At 42.7% G+C, this 24,224-nt stretch overlaps 2 protein-coding genes across 2 annotated transcripts; one reads left to right on the forward strand and one right to left on the reverse strand.

The window, feature by feature from the left end:
- Positions 1-897: 897 nt before the first annotated feature.
- On the forward strand, positions 898-9,076 carry LOC111217032 (septin-5-like). The gene is made up of 13 exons (XM_022738713.1): positions 898-943; positions 1,607-1,611; positions 2,722-3,084; positions 3,829-3,925; positions 4,322-4,408; positions 4,671-4,794; positions 5,010-5,144; positions 5,296-5,413; positions 6,023-6,124; positions 6,213-6,309; positions 6,530-6,692; positions 7,657-7,759; positions 7,847-9,076. Exons 1-13 carry the CDS (start codon positions 898-900, stop codon positions 7,907-7,909), a joined length of 1,503 nt encoding a protein of 500 aa, XP_022594434.1. The 3' UTR covers positions 7,910-9,076.
- Positions 9,077-10,371: 1,295 nt separating this feature from the next.
- LOC111217217 (max-binding protein MNT-like) lies at positions 10,372-23,910 on the reverse strand. The gene is made up of 6 exons (XM_022738992.1): positions 23,631-23,910; positions 19,427-20,033; positions 19,293-19,334; positions 18,838-18,949; positions 13,573-13,765; positions 10,372-13,274 (listed from the first exon to the last, which is right to left on the reverse strand). The coding sequence occupies exons 1-6, from the start codon at positions 23,701-23,703 to the stop codon at positions 12,457-12,459; spliced, it is 1,845 nt and encodes a 614-aa protein (XP_022594713.1). The 5' UTR covers positions 23,704-23,910; the 3' UTR covers positions 10,372-12,456.
- Between the last annotated feature and the right edge of the window lie 314 nt (positions 23,911-24,224).

The following is a 24,224-nucleotide window of genomic DNA, read 5'->3' on the forward strand; positions in this document are numbered from 1 at the left end:
AACTTTACATTAAAATTTAAAACTCACATATGAAGCATCCACGTCTAACTCGTTCATTTGTGTGGACAGTGTATAGCATATAATCATACTCATACTTTTCACCAAAACACCAAAACAAGCTCCTAGTATGGATAATTGATATTAACCATCGTTACCACTGATAAGGTCATCATGGACCATCGTTAGCACACCTTACACAGAACCATAGACTGCACAGAACTTAAAGGAAAAGCCAAAAGACTTTTTTTTTCACCTGTCATCCAGCCACTACGGAAGCGTAATGGAATTACGTAAGAAAAAAATCTGCTTGTTTTTCTGAATTAACGAGATCATATCTCTATCCATCATTTACTTGAAATTAAATCTGTGTGAAGGGTGAAGAGCCCGTTTGTGCTTTCCAGAGTAATAAAATGAATTGCACAACCTGGAGCTAGAATATAGCCAATAGTAGGTATGGGTATAATATTGATTAGGCTATGACTATAATAATGATTATTATTATTATTATTATTTTATTATTATTATTATCATTATTATTATTATTATTATTATTATTATTATTATTATTATTATTATTATTATTATTATTATTATTACTACTACTTCTAGTAGTAGCAGGCTAGTACTAATAGTAGTGTAGTAATATCATCCTGCACTGTAGACATTGGGGAATATCAGCCTGTCCAGTTCCTTTGTCTCCCGCATACTTAAAACCACGTCAGAGTGTCAACACTGAGCGGGCTGCACCCTGAGCTCAGTCTATAGCCTAATGCACGGACCCACGCACCATATGTCTCTTCACATTTAATAGTTCTCGTATAGGTTGGCATCAGTAACATTGTAATTCATCCATTTTCTGCCTCTGACCCGGGGACCTTCTGAGAAGCCGGCAGCAACATGGAGCACATGTCTTCTCCGGTCAGGTTCCGCAGCAATAAAAAAGGTACGTCTACAACAATTACACACACCGAGGCTGCGTCATTAAATGAAGTTACCAGTAGTTTGTGGAATACATCACCATTGCAGCCTGTAGTATCCCTGCAGGGATGTGTGTGAACTCTGTGAAGTGAGGGATGAAATGTTGTTACACGCCATTAAGTGTTCATTTCTACTGGTTTAAACTTATAGTGCTGCATTTTATTCAAAGGTTTTATTTACTGATATCAGGAGGGCATTGGTTTTTAAATCTACATACTTTTTTAAATTTAAATTTTGTCTTTTATTTATTGTGTGAAGACTGATTGCCATTATCTTCTGTTCTCAATATTCAGCTTATGCATCAAGTTCTTCGTTTATATTTTATTTCTTTTTTTTCTTTGTTTCTGAACTACCCACCCCCCCATTTATTTATGCTGTCATCTCAAAAAAGCTGGAACTTTCTCAGAAAAAGAGGTATGACAAATTTATAGAGTAATCTTTAATGATAGTGTTTATAGCTTGTATGTGTGTGTTTGTGTGTTTGTGTTTAAGAGTTAAATCTCCAACCCCCCCCCCCCATCCTGTGAGAGCATTAGAAGCTGGGTTAAGCCTGCTGCAAAGCTTTGTGGGTAATGAGAGCTGACAGGTACAGGCAGCAGTGTGGGCTATGCTGTTCTGCTGTCTTTAGACCAGGTCAGAAGGATGATGTGAGCACAGTGTGAGGCCGGGAGAGAGATTGTGAATCTCCTGTAAAGCAGGTGTGGAGGTTTGGCTGTTGTAGCTCCGCAGAGCAGAGTCACTCTGTGGGAAAGCAGGTTTGGACTGAGGTGCTGTAATAATAGTGAGAGCACAAATTCTTTTTCATCCGTTTGCTTTGTGTACATAAGCTCCACACTGAAATATGCTCCTGAAACAAAAGGAAGTTAACATATCCAGCTTGATCCTGCTGTTCACTAACCTCGAGCTCCAGACTGTCTGCTGTCTGTATCTCCAGCCTTCCTGGACAGATGGGTGGGGACCTCTGTAATGGTTTAATTGGATCACAGGTCAGGACTAATCAGTGAAGAAAGGGCGTAGTTAGCCACTATAACAGAAGACACATGCTCATCATGTCATGTTTGGAGACTGCATGACTCAAACTGTGGCCTCCAGCAGCCAGGTCATACTTGTAGTGCTATCTAAATAGTAATATACATACATACATTAAAGAAATTTATATTTATAAGACCCAAGACCCAAAATCAAAGTGGGATTTTTTGACTGTTCTGTCTGGAATAATAATCCACTCACTATGGTTTTCTCTCATTATCAAGTTTACTTAGCCTAACTGCTGATTTCAAGGTTTTTGTGCTCTTGTCAGCTTTCTGTCCTTCAGCTTGGACTCAACAGTAAAATTATCTTGTGTTCAGAGCCCCACGACTGGAGCAGCATTGTTTTTGTAATAAATCAAGGGTGTGACATTTCCTTCAGCTCTCCAGTCCTTGGCTTTGTTTCACCGGACTGAAAGTAGAGTACATTGAAATGGATTGCAGGACAAGACTCTGGTCAGTCAGGGCTTGTTCATCCACAGCCGATAATTGGAAAATAAATGTCAAATGAAGGAGCCTAAAAAGGAAAATGGAAGTTTTTCTTTTAAATGTCAACCGTCAAATATTTAGTTTTATTGTGCCATTGTTTTTCAAAGCAAAGCAGTAAATAGGAAAAATCACTTCCCTTTAAGTTTTGATTAAAAGTGAGATATATTCTTGAGACTTTTAATTGTCCATATAAAACCATGTGTAACTCTGCTGCCTCCTGTCCCAGCTGTCTAGTCTGTCCATCGAGGACCAGGAGGACACTCAGTTTCCTTTCGCCATGAGGGATCTGCCTCCTGTCTCACCGGGTCACCAGGCACCAGTCAACCGTGAGGAAGAGGGCACTGGGACAGCAACCAACGGGAGACTCCCCAGCCTTCCCGGGACTCCCCCTCTGCACCGTCCCATCCCCTGCCTCCTTGGATCTCCGATAGTCCCTCACAGACCAAATCGCGTGGGAGTGGACGCAGAGTTTCAGCCCCTGCCCCTGAGGAGGCAGCTCGTGTCTCAGGTGTCTCTGGACTCACCGCTCAGCCCGGCCTCTCGTCCACGCAGTCCATGGGGACGGTTTGACCCCTATGACTCTCCAGAGGTGTGTTTCTGTGTGCTTGTGTGTGTACATCTTTATCATTAGTGTGTGTGTGTGTTATTGTCTGTTAGTGTCTATTGTCTAGTCGTTTGCTTTTGTGATGTTTTTCTTCAGTGTTTGGAATTTGAAAAGATGATTAGCCAAGTGAAGTAATAGTACTGCGTGCTGCTATTGTATGTATGATGACCATAGCAACATTTGGTCAAATGCCAATTATCTATCAGTCAGATATTGACAAGTAGCAAGTCAAACGATGAGACAGACTTTTGATTCAACAACCAAATTTCTTCGAAAAGACCACATACTTTATTTCCTAGTATATCTCCAGAACGTTACCCATACTGCCAAATATAGACACATTTTCTCTTCTTTGCACCTTCTTACAGCTGCTTCACATTCACCTGCAAAGTACGGAGTTAGTTAATACAGAGTTCAGACGTCAGCTTTCAAGTTGAAAACAGAGCTGCACATCGAAGTGGTTAACAAGTGTTAGACCAGACACACCACCTCTGTTCTGTCTCCAAAGTTCATTTGTGCTGAGCTGTGAAGACAGTTTCCCCTGATGCAACTGGGTGAGAGGGAACATAAGACCAACAATTTAATATGTATTGTACCAGATTTAGCTATTTGCTAATTTACAAAAGTTCGGAAATCTACACAAATCTGCACAGAGTATCACCTATTAAGTCCTTACATATAAACAATAGGCACATAAATCTATTTTATGTTTGTGTTTTCTGTCTGCAGGATCAGGACAAGGAGTATGTGGGTTTTGCCACATTGCCCAACCAGGTTCATAGAAAAACAGTGAAGAAAGGTTTCACATTTACACTCATGGTGGCGGGTGAGTCCCTTATGCTTGCTTACTGGGAAACTCTTACAAGTGTGATTCAGGCTGTTATCATGACTGAATACACCAACAAATAAAAAACACATAACATCAGAGCTGATCAACAAACCGACACAATGCTGAGAAATATCAGTGTAGCTCGGAGACGTTACTGCTCTGAATTCTACATGTGTCAACCATGACTGAAACATCTATGGCTGATTCGTGGGAGTATGTTGTTGTGTCATCTTGTTTTAACAGTAAACAGGTACTTCTTTTTTTTTGACAAAGGTTTTGCAACTATATGTGTTGAAATGAATTACAAGCATTGCACAGTTGAATGTGATAGTTTACTCATACTACATCTCTCTCTCTCTCTCTCTCTCTCTCTCTCTCTCTCTCTCTCTGTAGGAGAGTCTGGCCTCGGTAAATCCACACTAATCAACAGTTTGTTCCTCACGGACCTCTACAAAGACAGAAAGGTTCCTAATGCAGAGGGTGAGATTACATGTTATTTATTTACACATGGTGTGTGTGTGTAAATGAGGTAAGTAAGAGGCTGGAATCAGACTACAGTCCTGTAGATGTTTATGGTCTGTATAGAACGAAAGTACATCATGAACTGTCATTTTTCTTGTGCAAAAATGTGATGCCGCCACCTCTCTCTCTGCCTGTGAAGAGAGTGTGTTCTTGCACGCGTTTGTACACACTTGTCGCCTGTGTAGCTTCAGTGACGTTGCACCTGTGCGTGTGTCTGCAGAACGGATCAATCAAACAGTCGACATCGTCAAACACACTATTAGCATTGAGGAGAAAGGAATCAAATTGAGGCTCAGCATCATAGACACGCCAGGGTTCGGAGACGCCATCGACAACACAGAAAGGTGAGGTCAGCACTGTTCTCCTCCACTCCTTGACCCAGATATGACACCGTGCTGTCCTGGTGGCAATGCTGCTCTATTGAACAGGCTTCAAGGTCATGAACCTCAACTCATGGCCTCACAAGCACACTAAATATGCTTTTATTTTGAATTAGCTCATGTCAGTCCTCGGTCACGGCTGTTGTTTCACTCTGTCTGATTTTATGTGTTTGCATCAGCTGGAAGCAAATCGAAGACTACATCGACCAGCAGTTTGAACAGTACTTCAGAGATGAGAGCGGCTTGAACAGAAGGAACATCCAGGACAACAGAGTTCATTGCTGTCTCTACTTCATCTCTCCATTTGGCCACGGGTACACTGACAACACTTTACTTCTGCACATGAAGCTAAAGCAGTACAACAGCACTACAACAGCCTCATGTAAAAAAGTTGCTCAATATCTTTTGGGCTTATTTCTGTATGTGTGCATTCACACACACATACGTGTGTTTTCCTCCCCTCAGTCTTCGACCTCTAGATGTGGAGTGTATGAGGGCTTTGCATGAAAAAGTCAACATAGTTCCCATATTGGCCAAAGCGGACAGCCTGACAGAAGCAGAGGTCTGCAGAAAGAAGATGAAGGTATGAGATCATAGACAACAGACAAACTGAAATGTTGACCTGATGATGGCCCCAGATGAAAAGTTGGGGGGGGTGATCACCAAAGTTATTTCAGTTCATCCTGAATGAGTGTGTGAACCAAATGTCATGGCAATCCAACAAATAGCTGTTGCATATGACTCAAAAACACAAATGTGAACTTTGTGGAAAATTCAGGGGAATTCCAAAGCGAGTAGCATTCATCCTCCCTCTGGCAGTGACATGGGAATGTCTGTTCAAAATTCAATAGAAATCTAAGCTGATGTTTCTTGAGATATTTCTGTCTTGACCAAACTGACCAACATGTCCATCCCTATAGCCACAAGCCAGAAAACAGTGTGGCTGAAAACAGAACGGACAAAAACAAAATCCATCTCAACAAAGATCAGTCATTGAACGTGAATTAAAGACATTTGGAAGCTCCGGAAAAGAGACTTAAAATCAGCATACAACCTAATAACACACATTTGTAATTGTGTTTGAAATTAGTTTTTTCAGGGAGAGTCAGTTACTGAGGCCCTCTTATCTCTGTAGAGAGAGAAGTTCTCTCCATCTCTCACAATATCCTTTCAATGTGTCCACGCGCTCCAGATCAGAGAGGACATCAGGCAGTTTGGGATCAACATCTACCAGTTTCCCGAGTGCGATTCAGATGAAGATGAAGACTTCCAGAGACAGGACCAGCTGCTGAAGGTTCTTCAGTTTCATTTCTCATGGTTGAAATGTGCCGTTTCATCCGCTTCAAGTCTGACAACGTCATGGTTTCTGCCTCTCTCTGCAGGACAGCATCCCGTTTGCAGTAATCGGGAGTAATGTTCAAATGGAGAGTAAAGGTCGCAAGTTCAGGGGTCGTGTCTATCCCTGGGGTGTGGTAGAAGGTATTAGACACAAATACACAGTTTTTTTGTTTGTTTCTAGTTAACCTTTACTGTGGTTTCGGCATACTGTATGTAATAGTTTTATCAATAGTTAGATAGTTTCGGTTCACTATCAGTTAATTTATTATTGTCTGTTTTTAGCCACTTTTACAAGTTGTTGTGTTTGACAACAAAGTAAAACCCAGCGTGACTCAGTAACATGTTGTCGTTGCATGGTCAGTGGAGAACCCGGCTCACTCCGACTTCCTGCTGCTGAGGAACATGCTGGTGAGGACGCACATGCAGGATCTGAAGGATGTGACGCGGGAAACGCACTACGAAAACTACAGAGCACAGTGCATCCAGAACATGACGCGCATGGTGGTGCAGGAGAGGAAACGCAGGTGGGTGGAGGCAGGATGCACATGGTCACAGTTTGACTGAGTCAGGAAAATTATGTCTCTGCATTTGCTCATTTGTGAGCATCATCAAGTTTAAAACGGGCAATGATAAATATTTACCTCTTACATTCGAATTGCAACTTTATTTTTATTGATATTTTCAGGCAAAAAGAAGGGTTGACAAGGGCCACATTAAACTCGAACAGAAAGAGGGTCTTTCAGTGACATGTAATGGGTTACTTCTTACAGGCACATATATTTTTACACATTGAAGCAGCCAGGAGTGTTGAGTGTAAAGATGAGGTTGTCTGGGACTTTGAGCAGGTATAATGTAACAGTCACCTTTATTATTTCTTCAGCAATTTCTTGCCAATATAGAAAATTAAAGGGAAGGCCCAAAAAACATGAAAATGTGGAGCCCCCTTTTTCTTTTTTTTCCTTTTTTCCTTTTTTTAAATCACCACATTTAGCATTCACTATATCCCTGATAACCTCTTTGAGAACATTTCAATTTACAGGTTTATTTGCAGTCTTTTGTTGCTGGTTTTATCTCTAAACAGAAAATATAAATCATGAATTAATTCCATTAAAAATATAGAAACTTAAGTCATGATATAAAGTAACTGCTAACAACTTGAGCATAACTAATAACCTTATAGTGCAAGGTTGAAACAACAAAAAAACTCGCATTACACTCAGTCAAACAGCTGTGACCAGGAGAGCCCAGGGTTGGGAGCCCACCTGAAGTCGATCCTTCATATAACCTCTGATTCCTCCGGCCCCTCCTCCTTCCTGCTTCTCCCGAGGCAGCTCCTCCTCTAAACCTGCTCTTCACAACAATATTCTTTTAGAGGTTTCAAGACATTTTAAAATACAATACGGGCTCTTGAAAATAAAAAGTACAATAGATGTTCACACATATTTTCTTCTTTGCATGTATGTGGATGTGTGTGAATATGGCTTTTAGTTTGCGTGAGAAGCATCGAGACGGGAGCGAGGCAGATTTTCCTCTGCCACTGGCCGTCGTCGACGCTGAGAAGGAAAGACTCATCTTCGAGAAAGATGAAGAGGTACATCTCTCTCACTCACTCACTCGTCCACTCACTCACTTACAACAGTAATCACCACTCACTTTATTCATTTATCCCTCTCTGCAGCTGAGGAGGATGCAGGAGGTGCTGGAGAGGATTCAGGAGCAGATGCAGAGAGGTGGCTGCTGATTCTCCCATAATTCCCCGGGAGAGGAGACAAACGAGGAGCACCCAGGAACACAGATGACGCCCTGTGTATAAAATCAGATGTTAAAACAGTTGGAACGTGTATGAAAAGGAAATGAGCCATATTGCATTCAGGCCCTTGTCTGATTGCAGTTTCCCAGGAAAACGTACCGTGTGTGAGGCTGGAACCAGTGATGTCAACGTTTCTGTGGGTCTACACACAGGAGAGGGTTATGAGTAATTGTAGGCTGCCCAGGCTTGCAGAGGAGCCAACACTCCCAAATTCCAACAGTGTGTCCTGTTCTTCAAACATGATTTAAATAATTCAGGCTAAAATAATCCTGTTAATTCTCCTACATGTCATTTGTTTCTTTGAAAGCAGTTTGAGGATTGTTCTGTTATTCCTAGATGAAGTTATCTTGTGCTCACGCTCATATGAATGGCTGAGTGCAGTTACATGAGGTGTTCTCATACCATAGTTATATCAACACTCTCTATCTCGGAGGAAGTGAGCTGTTTGTAGCTGGAAATTACTTCATATAGGCTATGGGATTCACCCTGAAACGTCTTGGTCATGATCCAACTCAATATCATTAAACTGTACTTCTGCAGGTTTGGGCTTAAGGGCTTGTTGCTATGACAACAACTCCAGTTAAATTTTAAAACATCTTTGAAAGACAAAAAAATTCCACACAAAGGTCAATTCTAATCTGGATAACTCATTAATCCATATAGAAAGAACAAGATCCCGAGCATCAAGCAAGCTGATTGGCTGATCCAACTCCTGTCAGAAGGCTGATATGTGAACTTTACACTCTGTGTAAGGATAATAAAAGGATAACAGAAACATGATGCATGGTCCAGCCTTAAGCAGCCACAGGTTCGTTGTTCGTATGATTCACTCCATCTGAAGACAGAGGTGTTGTACTGCCACAATTAATTACTTGTTTTCTGTTTGTTTTATTAATATGTTCTAGGACAGCTCGATTCCTCAATTAGGAACTTTGACAATGATGTAACACTGCCATCTAGTGGTCATTGTAGTGATGCTGGGCTTTAAATATGTAAACCACATTTTTCGTGTTTTATTACGACTCACCTGTTGTTTTTCCTTTTTTTGTACTTTTAATCTTTAATTATGCCGTTTTGTAAGGACAAGAAAAATATCAATAAAAAGGCTTTTTAACTGCAGCTTATGTCTATATTTTTACGCAAGGCCATTAAACACAGGAGCAAGATGTGTTGTAAATGTAATAAGATTTATTAAGAATATTTATTATTTCATCAGCATAATTCTTCATCATTAATATGTTTTATCCATTATCATCATTGTTATCTTAAACAGTGGACAGTTAGATCTAAAAGGCAGCCCAAAGTGTACAGGCGATATATAACTTAAAACTTTCTCCATAGGGAAAACATGTTTTTATATTCATATATAATATCAATGTAGCATGAGGTCCAAGATCCTGCCCACGTTATACAGTATTGTACATGGTCCCAGAAATAAACATAAAAACAAAACCTTTAAACAAAAAGAAACTAAACGGCAATCTACATGCAAAACAAAACCGAAAGGAAACAAGCATTTAAAATTGTAAGATACGTACACTCATATGCCAAAACGTGCATACAATCACAAATTTACAAAACTTTCATACATACATACAAATATTACAAAACTCAAATTTGAATATTAGACATTATTATGTTATGAAGAAAAGAGCAACAACTTTTTTTGTTTTTTACTTTTTCCACTCAATGTCTCAGTCCGACTCACAAAATGGAAAACTTAAAAACATTAAAAAAAAAAGAAGAAGAAGAAGAAGAAGAAAGAAAGAAAAAAAAAAGATGACAGTAAATCTTTGTCTCTTCCATTCGCTCAGTGTGTACGTGTTTTGCCAGAGTTGTCACAGTGTTCAGGAAAACTGAGTATAGGCACACACGATAGCACCCAAACAGGCTCATACCATAAATCACCTCTGTGTAAAAAAATAGCTTGCTTGCTACGCACACACACACACACACACTCCATCATGCACAGGGCAATATAACCAAAAAACAGAGCCATGCTACAGGTACAGTAGGATTAACTATAGTACAGAATATAAAACATATTGGATACAGTCACATATACAGACATAACATACAGAAACAGCAGAAGAGGCAAGGAGCAGATCCACGCAACATTGACTACATACACATGTACTGATGAGAGATTTCATGGTGACATGTATAGGCTGGCAAGAAGGCTGTGAGGCCATGAACTGTTTGAGTATGCACATGAACACAGACACAAAAAAGACACACACAAAAGGAAAGCAGGCGACACAACACATTTTCCATTTTGAAATTAAAAAAATTTTGAAACTGATTTGCTCGACGAGAGCAAAGGATTCATCTCGCTGTTCAATATTGTTGGAAAACGTCACTGTTGAAAAGGTCACATTGCTGCCAATTTATTCTTGAACAATATTTTCCAGTCTTTTTTTTTTTTTTTAAACATTTTTGTGCTACATCCAAACTTTAAAAGACCTTTAAGTGAGAAAAATATATTTCCCCTAGTTTAAAAAAGAACAAAAAAGAAACTCATGGTTATCTTAGTAGTTTTTCAGGGTGAGTCTTCTCTGCAGTTAGAGTTTATCATGTGACCAAAGATTTTTTTTCTTTCCATCAGACGACTGTTTTCAAGGTCAAAACTGAACTTTTACACTCAAACGAGCCTCTGATTGTTTTTTTTTTTTCCAGATTTGGAAAAGCCTGTGCAGGAAGTTTGTGTTGTGCCCCAAGAGCTGTGTGTGAGTAACACGAGTATCAAGTCCGGGATGAGGCAGCAGAGGGAGCTGTTGCATCAGCGTGAGGAAGATGAAACCCTGTATCGCCCTACAGTGTGTTAAAGGAACATCACCCATGATAGTGACATGAGGAAACCTGTCACTGAATGTTTTGAGAGCAGTCACCGTCAACATCTTTTTTCATGGGTCGTCTTTGAAATCAACTTCAAACGCATTTGAGGCATTTGCGATAAGCTAACAACCTTCCGTGTGGACTTTACACTGTCCGAACAGTCTAACAGGCCTCGGTTGGTTTGAAAACATCTTGGCTGATGAACAATCTTTCCAAGCTAATGTAGAGAACACGCTAACACTGCTGGGAGTTTTGGAATGACGAATCAAATCAATCTGACCGCAACAGATATGTGCAAGAGCCTTTAACATTACCACTATTCTTTCAAAATCCTTTAGAATATAACCTGACATTTGTCTCTGACCAAGCTTTTCACTGTAGGAGAGGTAATCACGTCAAAACTGGAGTGCACAATCCTTATACATTTAACTGGCTGCATGAACTGAAAATATCGGAAATCCCTTGGTTTTCCACTTTAACTCGGTGGTTTCCTACAATGAAATGCAATGCCTGTGCAACAGGCAAATGTCACGTTGTATCTTGATATGACTTCTCCACAAGGTGAGCAATAACAGATGCTACTATATGCTAAAAAAAACAAACAAACTCCACAGTTTTGGGAGTCGCCCTCCAAAAAGAAAGCCAAGTGGCAGCGGATAAATAACTTATAAAATCACATACAAAGACGATGAGGTTGTCTTTTTTCCCCCTTTTTGCATTTTCAATTCTTTAATTATTTGTGAGGCTTGTTTGGTGCCAAGTAAAAAGTTGAGGAACCTTCATGCAGAGGAAGATGGAGAAGACCACACTGTCACCTCCCGAAGCAAGTTTTATACTGATAGCGCAGGGATAGGGGGAAAAAAAAAACTGAAGCAATTTAAATGAGGAACTTTTCTGTAGTGGACACACAGTGTTCTTGAAAACAAAAAAAATCAGGAACTATGTCATTAAATGTCAATGCTTTAGCTCTTTTTAGCCGACTATGTAACGTGGTCTGCTTCACACTTATCAACACCCTGTGTGTAGTTTATTAGCATTAGTGAGACCGCTGAGCTGCCTCCTCCTGCTCTCAAACACATCAGTGACATTATTCCACAATGTCCCACATGACATTGCGAACGTGAATACAAAACGGGCACATACTGTATCACCATGACAACAGCCTAACGACAAACGACTCTCTCTCTCTCTCTCTCTCATGCGTTTTCCCTCAGTGGGTGAATGAATAGTTAAGGTAAATCCTTGATGCCTGAGTGTGAACTGAGCTTATTATGTTAGTGCTTCTGGTTGTAAAGGAAGGAGAGAAGGGAAGGAAGGAGAGAAGAAGGCAAGGAAGGAAAGTAAAACAGAGTTCCTGTCTTTGCAGCGGAGACGAATGTCACAGTCTTATTTTCACAAACAACGGCCGGACCCACTGACTCTGCTTCAATGTTCTTGTTCACAAACTTACAGAGCTGTGACCAAAATATCTCCGCAGATATTTGTCACACGTTGTCCATAAAACAGTTGATGTTTTTTTGTAAATTTTCACGTGTCTGTCAGAGATTCTCTGCTATTGATTATTGATAGGAGTGTGAAAACTCATCCAGAAGTTCTGAATCTTTCGCTCCTTCAGTTTGTCCCATCTTTTTTCTTTTACTCTTTCAGGCCAGTTTGAGTGTGCTGACAGGAAAGGTTGGGACTGTAACCATGGTGACAGGGTTGAGGACGGCAGCCTGTCCAACCAGCTGGGGATGGGGGGCCAACACTGCTGTGGGTTTCCCTAGCGATGGGCTCCCCTGGTTCACCACAGCTGCGCTGTTCACCTGGGCTCCATTAGTGTTAGCTTGAGGGTTAGCCTGGACGTGCGGCAGGGTGTGATGGGTGAAGGTGTGAGTGATGTGGCCCACCATGGTGGGCTGCGAGACAGACACACCCTGGGGGTAAAGAGTCGGGAGGTGGGATGGCAAGGGAGCTCCCAGGTGAGCCACTGGGTGGACGGTGATGTGTCCGATGGGCTGGGCAGCTAACGGCTGGTGAGTGGCGGTGCCAGCTGGAGCCGCTGTGATTGGCTGAGGGGTAGATGAAGTGGGGCCAGGCGATGGGGCAATGTGTGTTAGGTGTTTGTGATTGGCTGGCAGGGCATGATTGACAGCTTGGATGACTGACGGGTGGGATACGGCGGCGTGAGCGATGACGGTGGGCTGGACCTGCACAGCTTGGGGCTGAATGGGATGCGCGGCCGGTGGAGGGGGCGGACCTAGGGCCGGAGCGGGGGCAATGGCTTGAGGAGGAGGGGGACCAGAGGGGGAGGGCGTGGTCAGGACTCCAGAGAGAGGCAGGGTGGTGTGCTGGATAGACAGGTGAGGGGTGAGGAGTGGCTGGGCTTGTAAGATTGGAGGTGTTGGTTTGGGGAGGGATGTGGGAGCAGGAGGAGCGGGGACATCCTCGTCCATGTCCTGTTCAAAGTTGTCTTCTCCTTCTGTAGACCAGAGAAGAAAACAGTCAGTCATCATGATATGATGCAAGAAAACAGTTTCATGTGCATGTACTCTGTGTGAACGTGAATGTTTATGTAAATATAAAGTCCACTGAGAGACAGTCAGGAAGTTCACTGAAATTCAAACTACATGTAACCACTACTTTCTCTCCTGTGCCTCCCCTGCCATAAACAAGCTTCATCTACCATTGCACCTCTTGTGGTTAGTTCTGTATAAGCCTGTCAGATAAAAGGTAAACTACAACGTAGGCCTGTAAGTCGATGCATCTCATCCCTGTACCTGAGGCAGTGGATGTGGAGGCCTGGTCATCCTCTGGCTGGATGGTCTGCCTGAGGACTCTGTCAATCTCCATGACGTCCATGCACTGACTGAGCTCGTTCTTCAGCTCGGCCAGCCGCTGCTGTGTGGCGATCTTCTCTCTGGCCAAACGCTCCATCTCGTGCTCGTACTCCTTCTCCTTACGCTTCAGAGTCTTTCAGAGGAGACACAGACGGCAGAGTGGATGAGGATTGCTGCTACATGTAAAAATACTGTAAACACTTCTAACCTCAACTAGACGATCGTGGTGTAACGTACGAGAAAGTGAGTGCTGCACAGCGCACAACGCATACCTTGTAAATTCTCAAATAAAAGCCTATGTTCAGCTGAGGGTGCAGTCTGTATAAGCGAAGACCAGAAAACAAATGGAGAAAACATTTATTACAATAGTTCACACTATCATGCAAATTGCATAATGTTGATTTCCTCAGCATCGTTACAAAACAGTCACTCCATACTCAACCTCTGTTGATCTGAGATTCCCTTTTTAAACATAAAATACTGTCTTCACTCACTTCATTAGTTCTGATGGATACTGCTTTGCAGTTTTATCCCCGTGTTAAGCTTGTGTTAAAAAACTTCAACACTAGAAACCCTTTAATATGAAACAGATGGAGGAAGTGTTGAATTTGTATTAATGGGAGCAAAAGCAAATTAACAAGGCAAACGGGAGGAGATCATAAAACAGGAAAATTTGGTAATAAAATATATTTAGAAAAAAAACAAGGGGAAATACAAGTGAAGGCCTTGTTTTGTCTCTTGTAAATCAAGACCCAGACCACTATGAGAGAATATACAAATCTAGGATTAGTTTTAAATAGCTACAGTTCAAGGAACTGGCATTGCAACAGAAAAAGGAATTAAGACCAACTTTCTTTCTCTGTGGAGTCTGAGCCCTTTCCCACTTTTCTCCCGGTTGCACAATCCTGAAACAATATGTTCTCCTTGTTATCCCAGTTTCATACACCAGCAGGAAGGCATGCATGCAAATTCATTCATGTTTACACTGCTTTTGTCTGTCATCTACTTAAACTCCTCCCATTTCCTGGATATCATGCTTGTTTTTGAGAGAACAAGGTCAGAGTGGAAGTGAACCAAATTCATCATCTCCTAACAATTCTGATGTCACAGGATTAGTCAGATATGACTGAATGAAAGTATTGATTCCTAGCATAGCACTGTCATCCGCGGAGTAGTAAGTAGCATGAAGTGTCTGCAGATTTACAAGCATGGAAGAAAAACACAGCAGGAGGCAAAAAAAGACAGAAAACTTAACTTAACCACGCCATCTTTGTGACCTAGTTTCTGTGTGGGTCAGCTGACGGATGAACACCAAACATTACGACAGGCTAAGAACATTAACACAGATTACTAGGGAGGAATGAGGGAGAGGGGGTAAGAGGGAGAAGGGAGGAAAATGAGTGGGTAAAGGAGGGCAGGGGATGGAGAGGAGGGACGGGAAGGGGCAAAGGGATTATGTTGGTAAACAGAAACAGTCAAAAGCTGCAAAGTTTTTGCTGTGACTACCTGGTTAATTTAATTACGTTACAATACTGGACATTAAATATACAGCTGACTTGTTGAATAGTCAACATAAATGCTGAAAAAACAGAACAGGCAGAAAACAGTTTCCTGTCCTAATGGTGCAACCCGAAAGACAAGATAGAGATGGACACACAAGCAAGAGGACAGAACATGAGCACATGGGGACACATGATCCTACTACAGGACACTCACTTCAGTGAGCAAAGCTGTTTACTCTGCAGGCACGTGACGGCCTCACACGCGAGCCCACTCTCCGCAGCGCTCTTTGCAACGGCTAACAATCCAAACCTGGTGAACTCTTCCATAACAGCCCAACATCTCTCATCCACCACCCTCCCCTTCCGTGTGCTTCCATACATGCAGCCTTTTCCAGTAATTGTAGGGGCAGGTTTTAGAGGTCTCGAGAGAAGAAGGAAGGATTTGACTTTCTGTGTTTACTAGAAGCGGGTTCATGTCTGTTATTTCATATCTTCTACTGTATGTCTGGTGCATATGCACGCTCACTGAATATACTCCTCCTGCGAGACTTCAAGACAAAGCATGACACTACTGACACACATACAGTCACACAGATAATGGGTGGCTGGCCAACACCTGCTTATGTATGTGCGCATGTGTATCCATGAACATCATTTCAAGGTCTTCCCATACAAACCCAGACACCATTAGTCCTGCAGCAAATCACCAAGGAAACAGCTGCCACCCATAGTCGTTTCCTAGGCAACCCCATCCGCCAGGATTTGGCTGCTTGAGCAGCAGTTTGTAAAAAAAAAAAAAAAAAAAAAAAAAAGAAAGAAAGAAAAAAAAAGAAAAAAAGAAAAGAAAAAAACATCAGGAGCTATCCAATTGGGTTAAGCATGGAGGTAATTACATATAAGGAGTGATGTGACTGGACGTTTGCCAGCAGAGTGCTTCAGATCACTCCCAACCCCTCCCCCTCGTCCTCCTCCTGTACACTTCCATCCCACACTCCCTCTCCTTCTACTCCCCCATCCATCGCTCCTTGGACCCCCCCCCCCCCTTTTCCCCTCCTCCTCTGCTTCATCTATGCCTCCTTTATCCTTCCTCTTTCAAAATGTGCTCTCTAATAAAATAGGTGAAAATGACTCAAGGGTGGTGATATTTGGCCTGACAGGTGTCTCCGCCTTAATCATATATGCACGTGAGTACACAACAGGTCTGCATCTGCAATGGGAGTGTTGGAAGTACTTGAAGCCCTGAAAGCTCACAGCGATGCTCCACCATCCATAACCATTGACAAAAAAGACCAAAATAACCAGGATTTGATTGGTTTGGTCTTTGCATCACACACACCCTCATTCACACTTCCGTGGAGACCAATATGGAAGAGCGGACTGACTACAGTGTCCTGGCCACCTGCCGCCTGTTCCTATGGTTACCAAGTGTTCTGAAGGCATGAGACAACAGGGCGACATAGGATGAGAAGGAGAGAAGAAAAGGGCAAAACAGACAGAGGTTAAAGGACAAAGGAAATCTGATACATCTATCCCACTATAATAACCATGGAGGTACTGCTGCCCTGCTCCATTAGTGTACCCAGTGCAGGTCGCTGTCTCCCTCTCTCCCTCTCTCTCTGCAGTCTGGAGGCGCAGAGCAGATCGGAGTGGGTGAGCTACGGTGACGTCATCGAGCTTGCACTAGCCATGTGCTCAGATCTCACATGGCTCAGGGAGCGGGAGAAGGACTGAGGTTTACAGGTTTACATGAGGAGGGGTGGCAAGAGAGAAGGTGGGAGGGGAAAAAGGGGGACAAGTCACTCATCTAGAATAAAACCTACCGATTACTGCATTGCCCCAAATATAAGACAGTATTTTTTTCTGGAAATTTAATTTGAGAGAGAGTAACATTACCAGTGTATGAGGATGGGGATCAAATCCAAATCCTTTCAAATCCCTAATCGAATGTATGTAACTAACAGATGTCTTCATTTGTTGGTGAATGACGATATCTGGTGAAAACAATGCACTGTTTTTATTTCACTCAGTGCAGTAAGAAAACAAACTGATATTTATTATTTTTGATATTTGATTTTTGATCAAGCTTCTTCTAAAATCACATTAATAACACAATTGGAATTTTCATTTTTGATTTAACTTAACCTTAACTATAACTAAAGCCAAATTTAATGATTGATTCCCCCCTTGTTTCTATCTGTAAATGAAAACTCAAATTTGATGAATTGAAATTTTGGTTATTCAGTTTGCTATTCCACATAATTAAATAAGGCTGCAGCTAGATCAGTTCATAATGAAGGAAAAAAACAAAAAACTAGACCAATGTTTAGTCAATTAATGTTCCCCAACCAACAAATTGATTACCTGGCTGACTGTTTCAGCACTATTAGTAACTACCAGTATATATCCTGTTTATATATGCATTTGTTTTCTTCACTGGTGAATGGAACGACTTGTCCTCTTCACATTTCTTTTCTAGGATGAAAACTTTCAGTAAGCTGTGCAGTATGGATTTTCTCACCAGCAGCTTTGCTCTGCCTCATATCAAACCTATCATCATCTCTTGTCAAAGACTCTGCCTCAAATCCCTCTGTGTAGTGCTCCCTGAAGGCTGGCCCAACATCTTACAGCCAGCCTTGTTTTGCAAGTTCTTCCATTTCATGGCCTAATTTAGCTCCTTCTGCTGACTCCCCACTGCATATACCATCCAACTCAAAATCATGACGGTTCTACTCCACAAAAAAAGAACCACTGCATCTGGCTCCAGGCTGCAAATTCTTTCTGCCATCGTGCAGAAATCTTCGCTCTTCTACTTTTGTAGACTAAAAACTCACTGCTTCAGGCTATACAGTCTCTTCCCCCAAGTCCCCCTCAACTCCATCCCCCATATGCAATGTTAGTTCTCTGCACAACTACAATATGCTACAAGTCTTTCTCCACAAACATGTCACTCTTTCATATTTTCAAGTCATTCAGTTCTGGGGACAACCACTTCCTACTACCTACACAACCTACGTCTATTTCGTGTTGCATGACACCATATGACCATAGGACGGAGTTACACAACATTTCCACAGGATAAGAATCTCAGTGAGATGTGTCAAGTGCAAACTAATGTTCTCAACAAAAGTTAACAGCGGCTATGTTATTAAAAAACAGTCGGGTGGCGTAGTGGTCTAAGCAGGCGCCCCATGTGTAGAGGCTACAGTCCTCACTGCAGTTGGCCCCGGTTCGAGTCCCGCATCGGACGGCCTTTGCTGCATGTCATTCCCCCCCCCCATTTCCTGTCTCTCTACTGTACTATTGAATAAAGGCATAAAAAAGCCCCCCCCCCCCCAAAAAAATATATAAAAATTTTTAAAAAGTCATTATGTTTTGTAAAAATCTGAAAAACATTTGATTTATTCACCACTTACTTATAGGCTGATGCGCCAGTAGTAGCCATATGCCATACCATGGTCACAAGAGACCAACACAACACAAAACAACTGAATGGCTAACAAAACAGGCATTGTATAGCAATTACGCCAAACCGTCTGCAGTTCCCAGAACTGAACGAGTCCATTAAAGACCGAAGAAAGATGAAACAATAAGATGACAAACAAGATTCAAGCGATACCCAAAATACTGTGTTGGACCACACGAGTGTATAAAGGCTGTTACAGTTTGCTGATGAACTGAGTGTGTGTACTGAAACCCTTCTTACCTGTATGTAACGCAAAGCACTGCGGAGAACGCTGAGGTTGGAGGTTTTCTTCTCATCAACATTTGGAACGTTCTTCTTCAGTGTCTCAAAACACTCTTTGAGGTGTGCTCGCCTGAAGGTGCCAAGAGCCAAAACGAGATTTGGTTGTCATTAGCTAAATGTCTTGGAAAATATTCACCATGTAATAATAAGTCAATCCTTTGCTTGAGAGGTTAACCAAGTTGTTGTCATTTAAAGAGAATGTATAAGTCCAATTTTGCAGGCTTGAGAAGGATTTCATGGTTCATTATAGGTTGCGGAAATGCAGTGACCTTTGGGCTTATGAAACTCTTTCATAACACAAAAATGTGCGTTTATGTGGTGGTCAAGCTAACAAAAACATGGCTGTTTGCCTTAATACCTGGTGAGGTAACACCAACTGCAGCAATGAAGAGGTTCAGATTATTATGACTAACCTGTTCTTCTCCAGTTTATTGTGCACCTCTCTGGTCCCCGCTCTGGAAACACAAAAATCAATGATCAAATACAACCACAAACCCATTTACACTCTTGTTTCAACTTTGACAAACACACACACACACAAACTGACCCTCCTGGTCTCCTCTTCCCCTCCATCCCCCTCATGTCCTCCATCGTCACTCCATTTGGCCTCGGCTGAGATGTGGGTGGAGCTTGGTGGGGAACCAGTGCATGTTGAGAGCCAGAACCATTAGTGCTGATGGAGGTTGGGTACTGAATCTGAACCTGAGGCTGTGATTGGCTGGGCTTTGCACCAATCAGCTGCTGACTAGTCTCTACTTTCATCTGGGGGGCGCACAACAGGTGACGAGAGGCCGGCTGCTGCTGCTGCTGTTGTTGCTGCTGCTGTTGTTGTGGAGGGGAGGAAGCGTTCTTGGCTGGCGGGGAGCTGTTGAGCGACGTCGCGGCCGCAGCAATCGGCGTTGGAAGTGGAAGGGGCGGGACAGAGGGTGTTGCAGTGACAACTGGAACCATTGGGATGACAGCGATGGGGACTTGAGGAGGTGGAAGAGAGGGGGGCGGAGGGGCAGGAGGGTGATGTGGCTGTTGATGGTGAGTGTCATCGCCCCAAGTGACGTGGTTGGCTCTGACTGGCTGAGGTGGCGAGGTCACAAGTTCCACGCGCCTTGACTCCGCCTCCCTGTTGATGAACTCCTTCTCTTTGCACTGCTCTTCCTCTGTAAGACGTGGGACAGAAGATGCAAAAGGGTATGAGCAAGGAAAATAATGGATGACACCAAAGAAGGTGGAACAGCAGAGGATAAGGGTGAATGTAAGAGGACACAGAACAAAACTTTGGACAGCAAACTAATTGTTTAACTATCTAATTAGCTAATTCTTTTTTGCACTTTGCTTTGTACTTATGCACTGCTGCATTTCTTTTAAAATATTGTATTTTTTTTTATGCATTGTATTTTATAACGTTATTTTTATTTTATTTTATTATTATCACAGGTTTTATTTTCCACCTGGGTCCATTTTCATGTAAAGCACTCGGTGCATTTACTTTTTTTAATGTAAAGCACTGAGCTGCATTTCTTGCATGAAAGATGTTACATACAGTATATGATGACACTGATGCACGGACACACACACACATCCATACTGAATAAAGAAAATGCTCTACATTCAGTTTAGATAATCATCATCAACCAACACCCAACAAATGATTCAGCCTTAGCCGTGTCATTGTTGTGCTACAGATCACTTTGTCAGGGTGGATGTCAGTGTTTATGCAGTTAACATCTCAACAGTATGAGCACACAAATACACACAAAGAGTGATGTCATTGGGGAATCAGACAGTGTGTGTGTGTGTGTGTGGGGGGGGGGATTACAGAAATTGTGTCTGCATCCGTTTCCTGACTGGAGAGAACCCCCCTTCGTCTGACCTGTGATTGGACCAGTCCAGCACTGAGCATGCTTCTACCCGTGGGCCTACGTCAGGGCCGCCTGACCAAAGGACGGTTGTCAAGGAGCCTCTCAGCTTGGTCAACCAGAGTTGGCACCATCACAGCACATATATGTAGCATTGTTGTGTTGCGAATAAAAGCCAAAAAATAAGTTAAAATTATGATAATCACACCGGAGGACACGGGTGCTCCCACACTGTGCTGACATTGACTATGCGGAGGCCTACACACAAGCACATACACACACTTGATGATATGAGTGAGTAGTTATTGCACACCGGAGGAGGCAGACTAGACTCAAAGCGATGTGGAAAGCCCTCAGTTACCATGGAAACAGCAACATTAGAAACAGAAGATCCCAGGGATTCCTCAAAGCTGCCCAACGCCAACACACAGCCCAGCCACCACTACCATTAAAAAAACAAAACAGAAACACCACATGCCAACATGCCAGGCTGCGTGTTAAGTAACATTGCGTCTCTACATGACACCGCAAGCTCCCGATGACGCAATTTCCGCTCACCTGGAGCAATACTTCACCTCAGAGAAGGCCTGGACACACGTCATCATGACAACATGCACAACAAAATGATTTATCTGCACTAACAGAAGCATAAATTCTTTTTAATTTGTGGGATCTGACAACAATCCAATTAGACACTGTTAATAATGATACCGGGTAGTTACAATGTTATTCCTAAATTATATGTGTCTCCTCTGTGCTCCTGCTGAGAAGTGGAAGTCACCAATCACTTTGTGGTTTCAGATTCTCCAGTGTGAGGATTAACCTCTCTTCTCTGTCATACATGAAAGTCAACTGAATGTTGACTTGCACAAACATGCCATTTGAAGAGCCACCTTAGGTTCTGATAAACAGTGTATATATTTCTATCATATTACAGAAAAACAACACAATTCATCAGTTAGTCAGGTAAATAATCATTACTTACAGCCCTAAGAGTATTGTTCATGGCATGTATTTTATCTGGTCTCTGGGACAGCTGTAATTAAAAATGAACTAGAACAGTTATCAAGTTTCTGCTTTACACTTATTACCAGTTTGGCGATTTGTAACAGAGGAACACCATTTATTGCTGTGGACATGAGTGTGATTTTGCAACATGGTGCTGTACAATAAATACACTAATACTAGAAAAAATCCTTCATAATATCTAGGGCTGCAACTAATGACCATTTTCATTATAGATTGATCTGCTGATTATTTTTTGATTTATCCATTTGAAATAGTGAGAAATGCCCGTTGTAATTTCACAGACCGAGGTGATGCCTTCAAATGTCTGTCCAAAATCCAAAGATATTCAGTTTACTGTCATGTGTGAGAGTTTCAACAGTGTCATGATTATGATGTCGACTCTATTGCTGAGGCCAAGAAACACTGGTGTCATTTAGGAGCATTTAATAGCAAAATGCAGTTGCAAAAGTGGACGCGCTGTTTTTTTCTGTTTGCTAATGATACACCAAAATGGGTAAATTCTATAAGGGGTCAAAAGAAGAGGTAAAAATAATGTCATCTGAGAGTTTACTGATATATCGGTGTATCCTTAATTTTTTTCTTGGTCTTGTAGTACAATCCACACACACACCCCATGGCCCAGATTGTCAAATGCACGCAAACGTAAATTACATAACTTCTGCATTGAGAGAGGCTGGGTTTGGGTGGGGGTGAGCAGGGAGGTTTGCCCTACTTACCCCCCTTTCTCTCTCTCTAACCCGCCACTGTCAGTAGACTGAATGGGAAGGGCGGGGACGAGGAGTGTTTGTACGTCTGTGTGTGAGTGTGTGTGAGTGTGTGTGTGTATGTGTGCGCGTAGGTGTGTATCCAGGGGAGGAGGGGGCCAGTGTGCACGTGGTCGCTGTGGGCGGATCATAGCACGCGGTAGGGTAAGTATGCGGGGGGAGGAGGGGGTTGATATGTCTGACACGTCATCAGAGGGGAGAAACACAAAAAGCAGCCCCCTGCCCCCTTTCACCAAGTCAGTGATCATTATATCGATTGACAGCTCATCGGTTTCAAATAAATGGGAAAATCACAAACAAATACTTTTATATGCTCGCGCGCAGATATACAAATGGAACGGGGTGAGCGCGTGAGTGCCCGCCCCAGTGTGTGTCATAAGATAGCTGAGCGATGTCAGGGTATTATGTAAAGAGCAGCCTCTGCTCGCCACCGCCCTGCTGGTGCTCGACGGGCAAAAAACTGGGGCAAATCGATTGAAGGGGATCTTTTTTAAATAGATATTTGTCAAACTGCGAAAAATAACACTCCTCCATCACCGAATTAAACAGTTTTTTTCTTTTTAGCAATTAGATGTAAATACCATAACAAAGTGCACACTCGACATTTAGTTGCCTCATAATACCTGTACAACACATGAACAGACCACAGATCTGATAGGAACTCCTCTGCTGTCTTTCGAACACACAAACACACATACACACACACACATTCACACACATTCACACACGCGCCTACGGTGAGTCACTAGAGTGTCTAAACTGTCATACACACACACATACACACACACCGAGAGCGCGCAAAGTAGTTCGGAAAAACAACTTTGGCCGTTTCCGCATTAAGAAGACAAATGTGTGCAATAATTACCCACTCGGGAAATGCAGACAGTTTGCCGTGAATCGAGTCTTTTATTGGCATGAACCCAGCGCGATAAACACGAACTACAAACGCTTCCGTCCCTCATAGGCGGGTCAGTTGAAAATGCAAGCCCAGCCGTTCATAGTAAACGGCATACGGTCCCTCAAAAGGCAGTTCGGGATTGAGCACACATTGTTATTTGGTGTCATGTCCGGTCAGCACGATGCAGCAGTCTGCTGTTCAACTTACCACGTGTGATCTGTTGTTGCTGGGCTTGCCATTCCAGGTATCTGGCCGCCTCCAAAAGTGTATCGATGCTCATTGCGCGTAAACCCTCACGACAGGCAACCCGGTGGCCCGGGACGGAAAGAGGAAAAAGACCGAGGGGTTGGTAGTGTCCCGCTAGGAAGCGCCGTGTGCACGGTTCACACCCGCAGGCCCGAGCTTGTCGTCCCCTGTGTTTCTCCTGAAAGCAGAAGGGCAATTTCTAATCCGGCCGAACGGAAAGTAGATCCTCGCATACGTAAAAAATAGGATTGCAACAAGATGGCGATGCGAGCACTGGAATACACACAACAAGGCGAGTCGTGTTCTCGTTAAGACCCGCCCCTCCCGGATTCCTGCCCCGCCCTGTTACTACGGCCACCGCCAAAACCAGGCGACCGCATCACTCCCTGCTCCTCCGCGCTGCCAGTCTCTGCAGTCGTTAACCCTCCCCAGTCACAACATTTCACTGACTTTGACATTACAGCTTTCATAACCTCTATTTCAAAGCTCCTGGAACAAAATCCGCTCACGGTATAATCGCGTTTCTCTGTGGGACCGCTGGAAAGGGAAGTCCCG

The sequence above is a fragment of the Seriola dumerili genome, unplaced genomic scaffold (genome assembly GCF_002260705.1).
Source record: "Seriola dumerili isolate Sdu_G_001 unplaced genomic scaffold, Sdu_1.0 BDQW01000040.1, whole genome shotgun sequence".
NCBI lineage: Eukaryota > Metazoa > Chordata > Actinopteri > Carangiformes > Carangidae > Seriola > Seriola dumerili.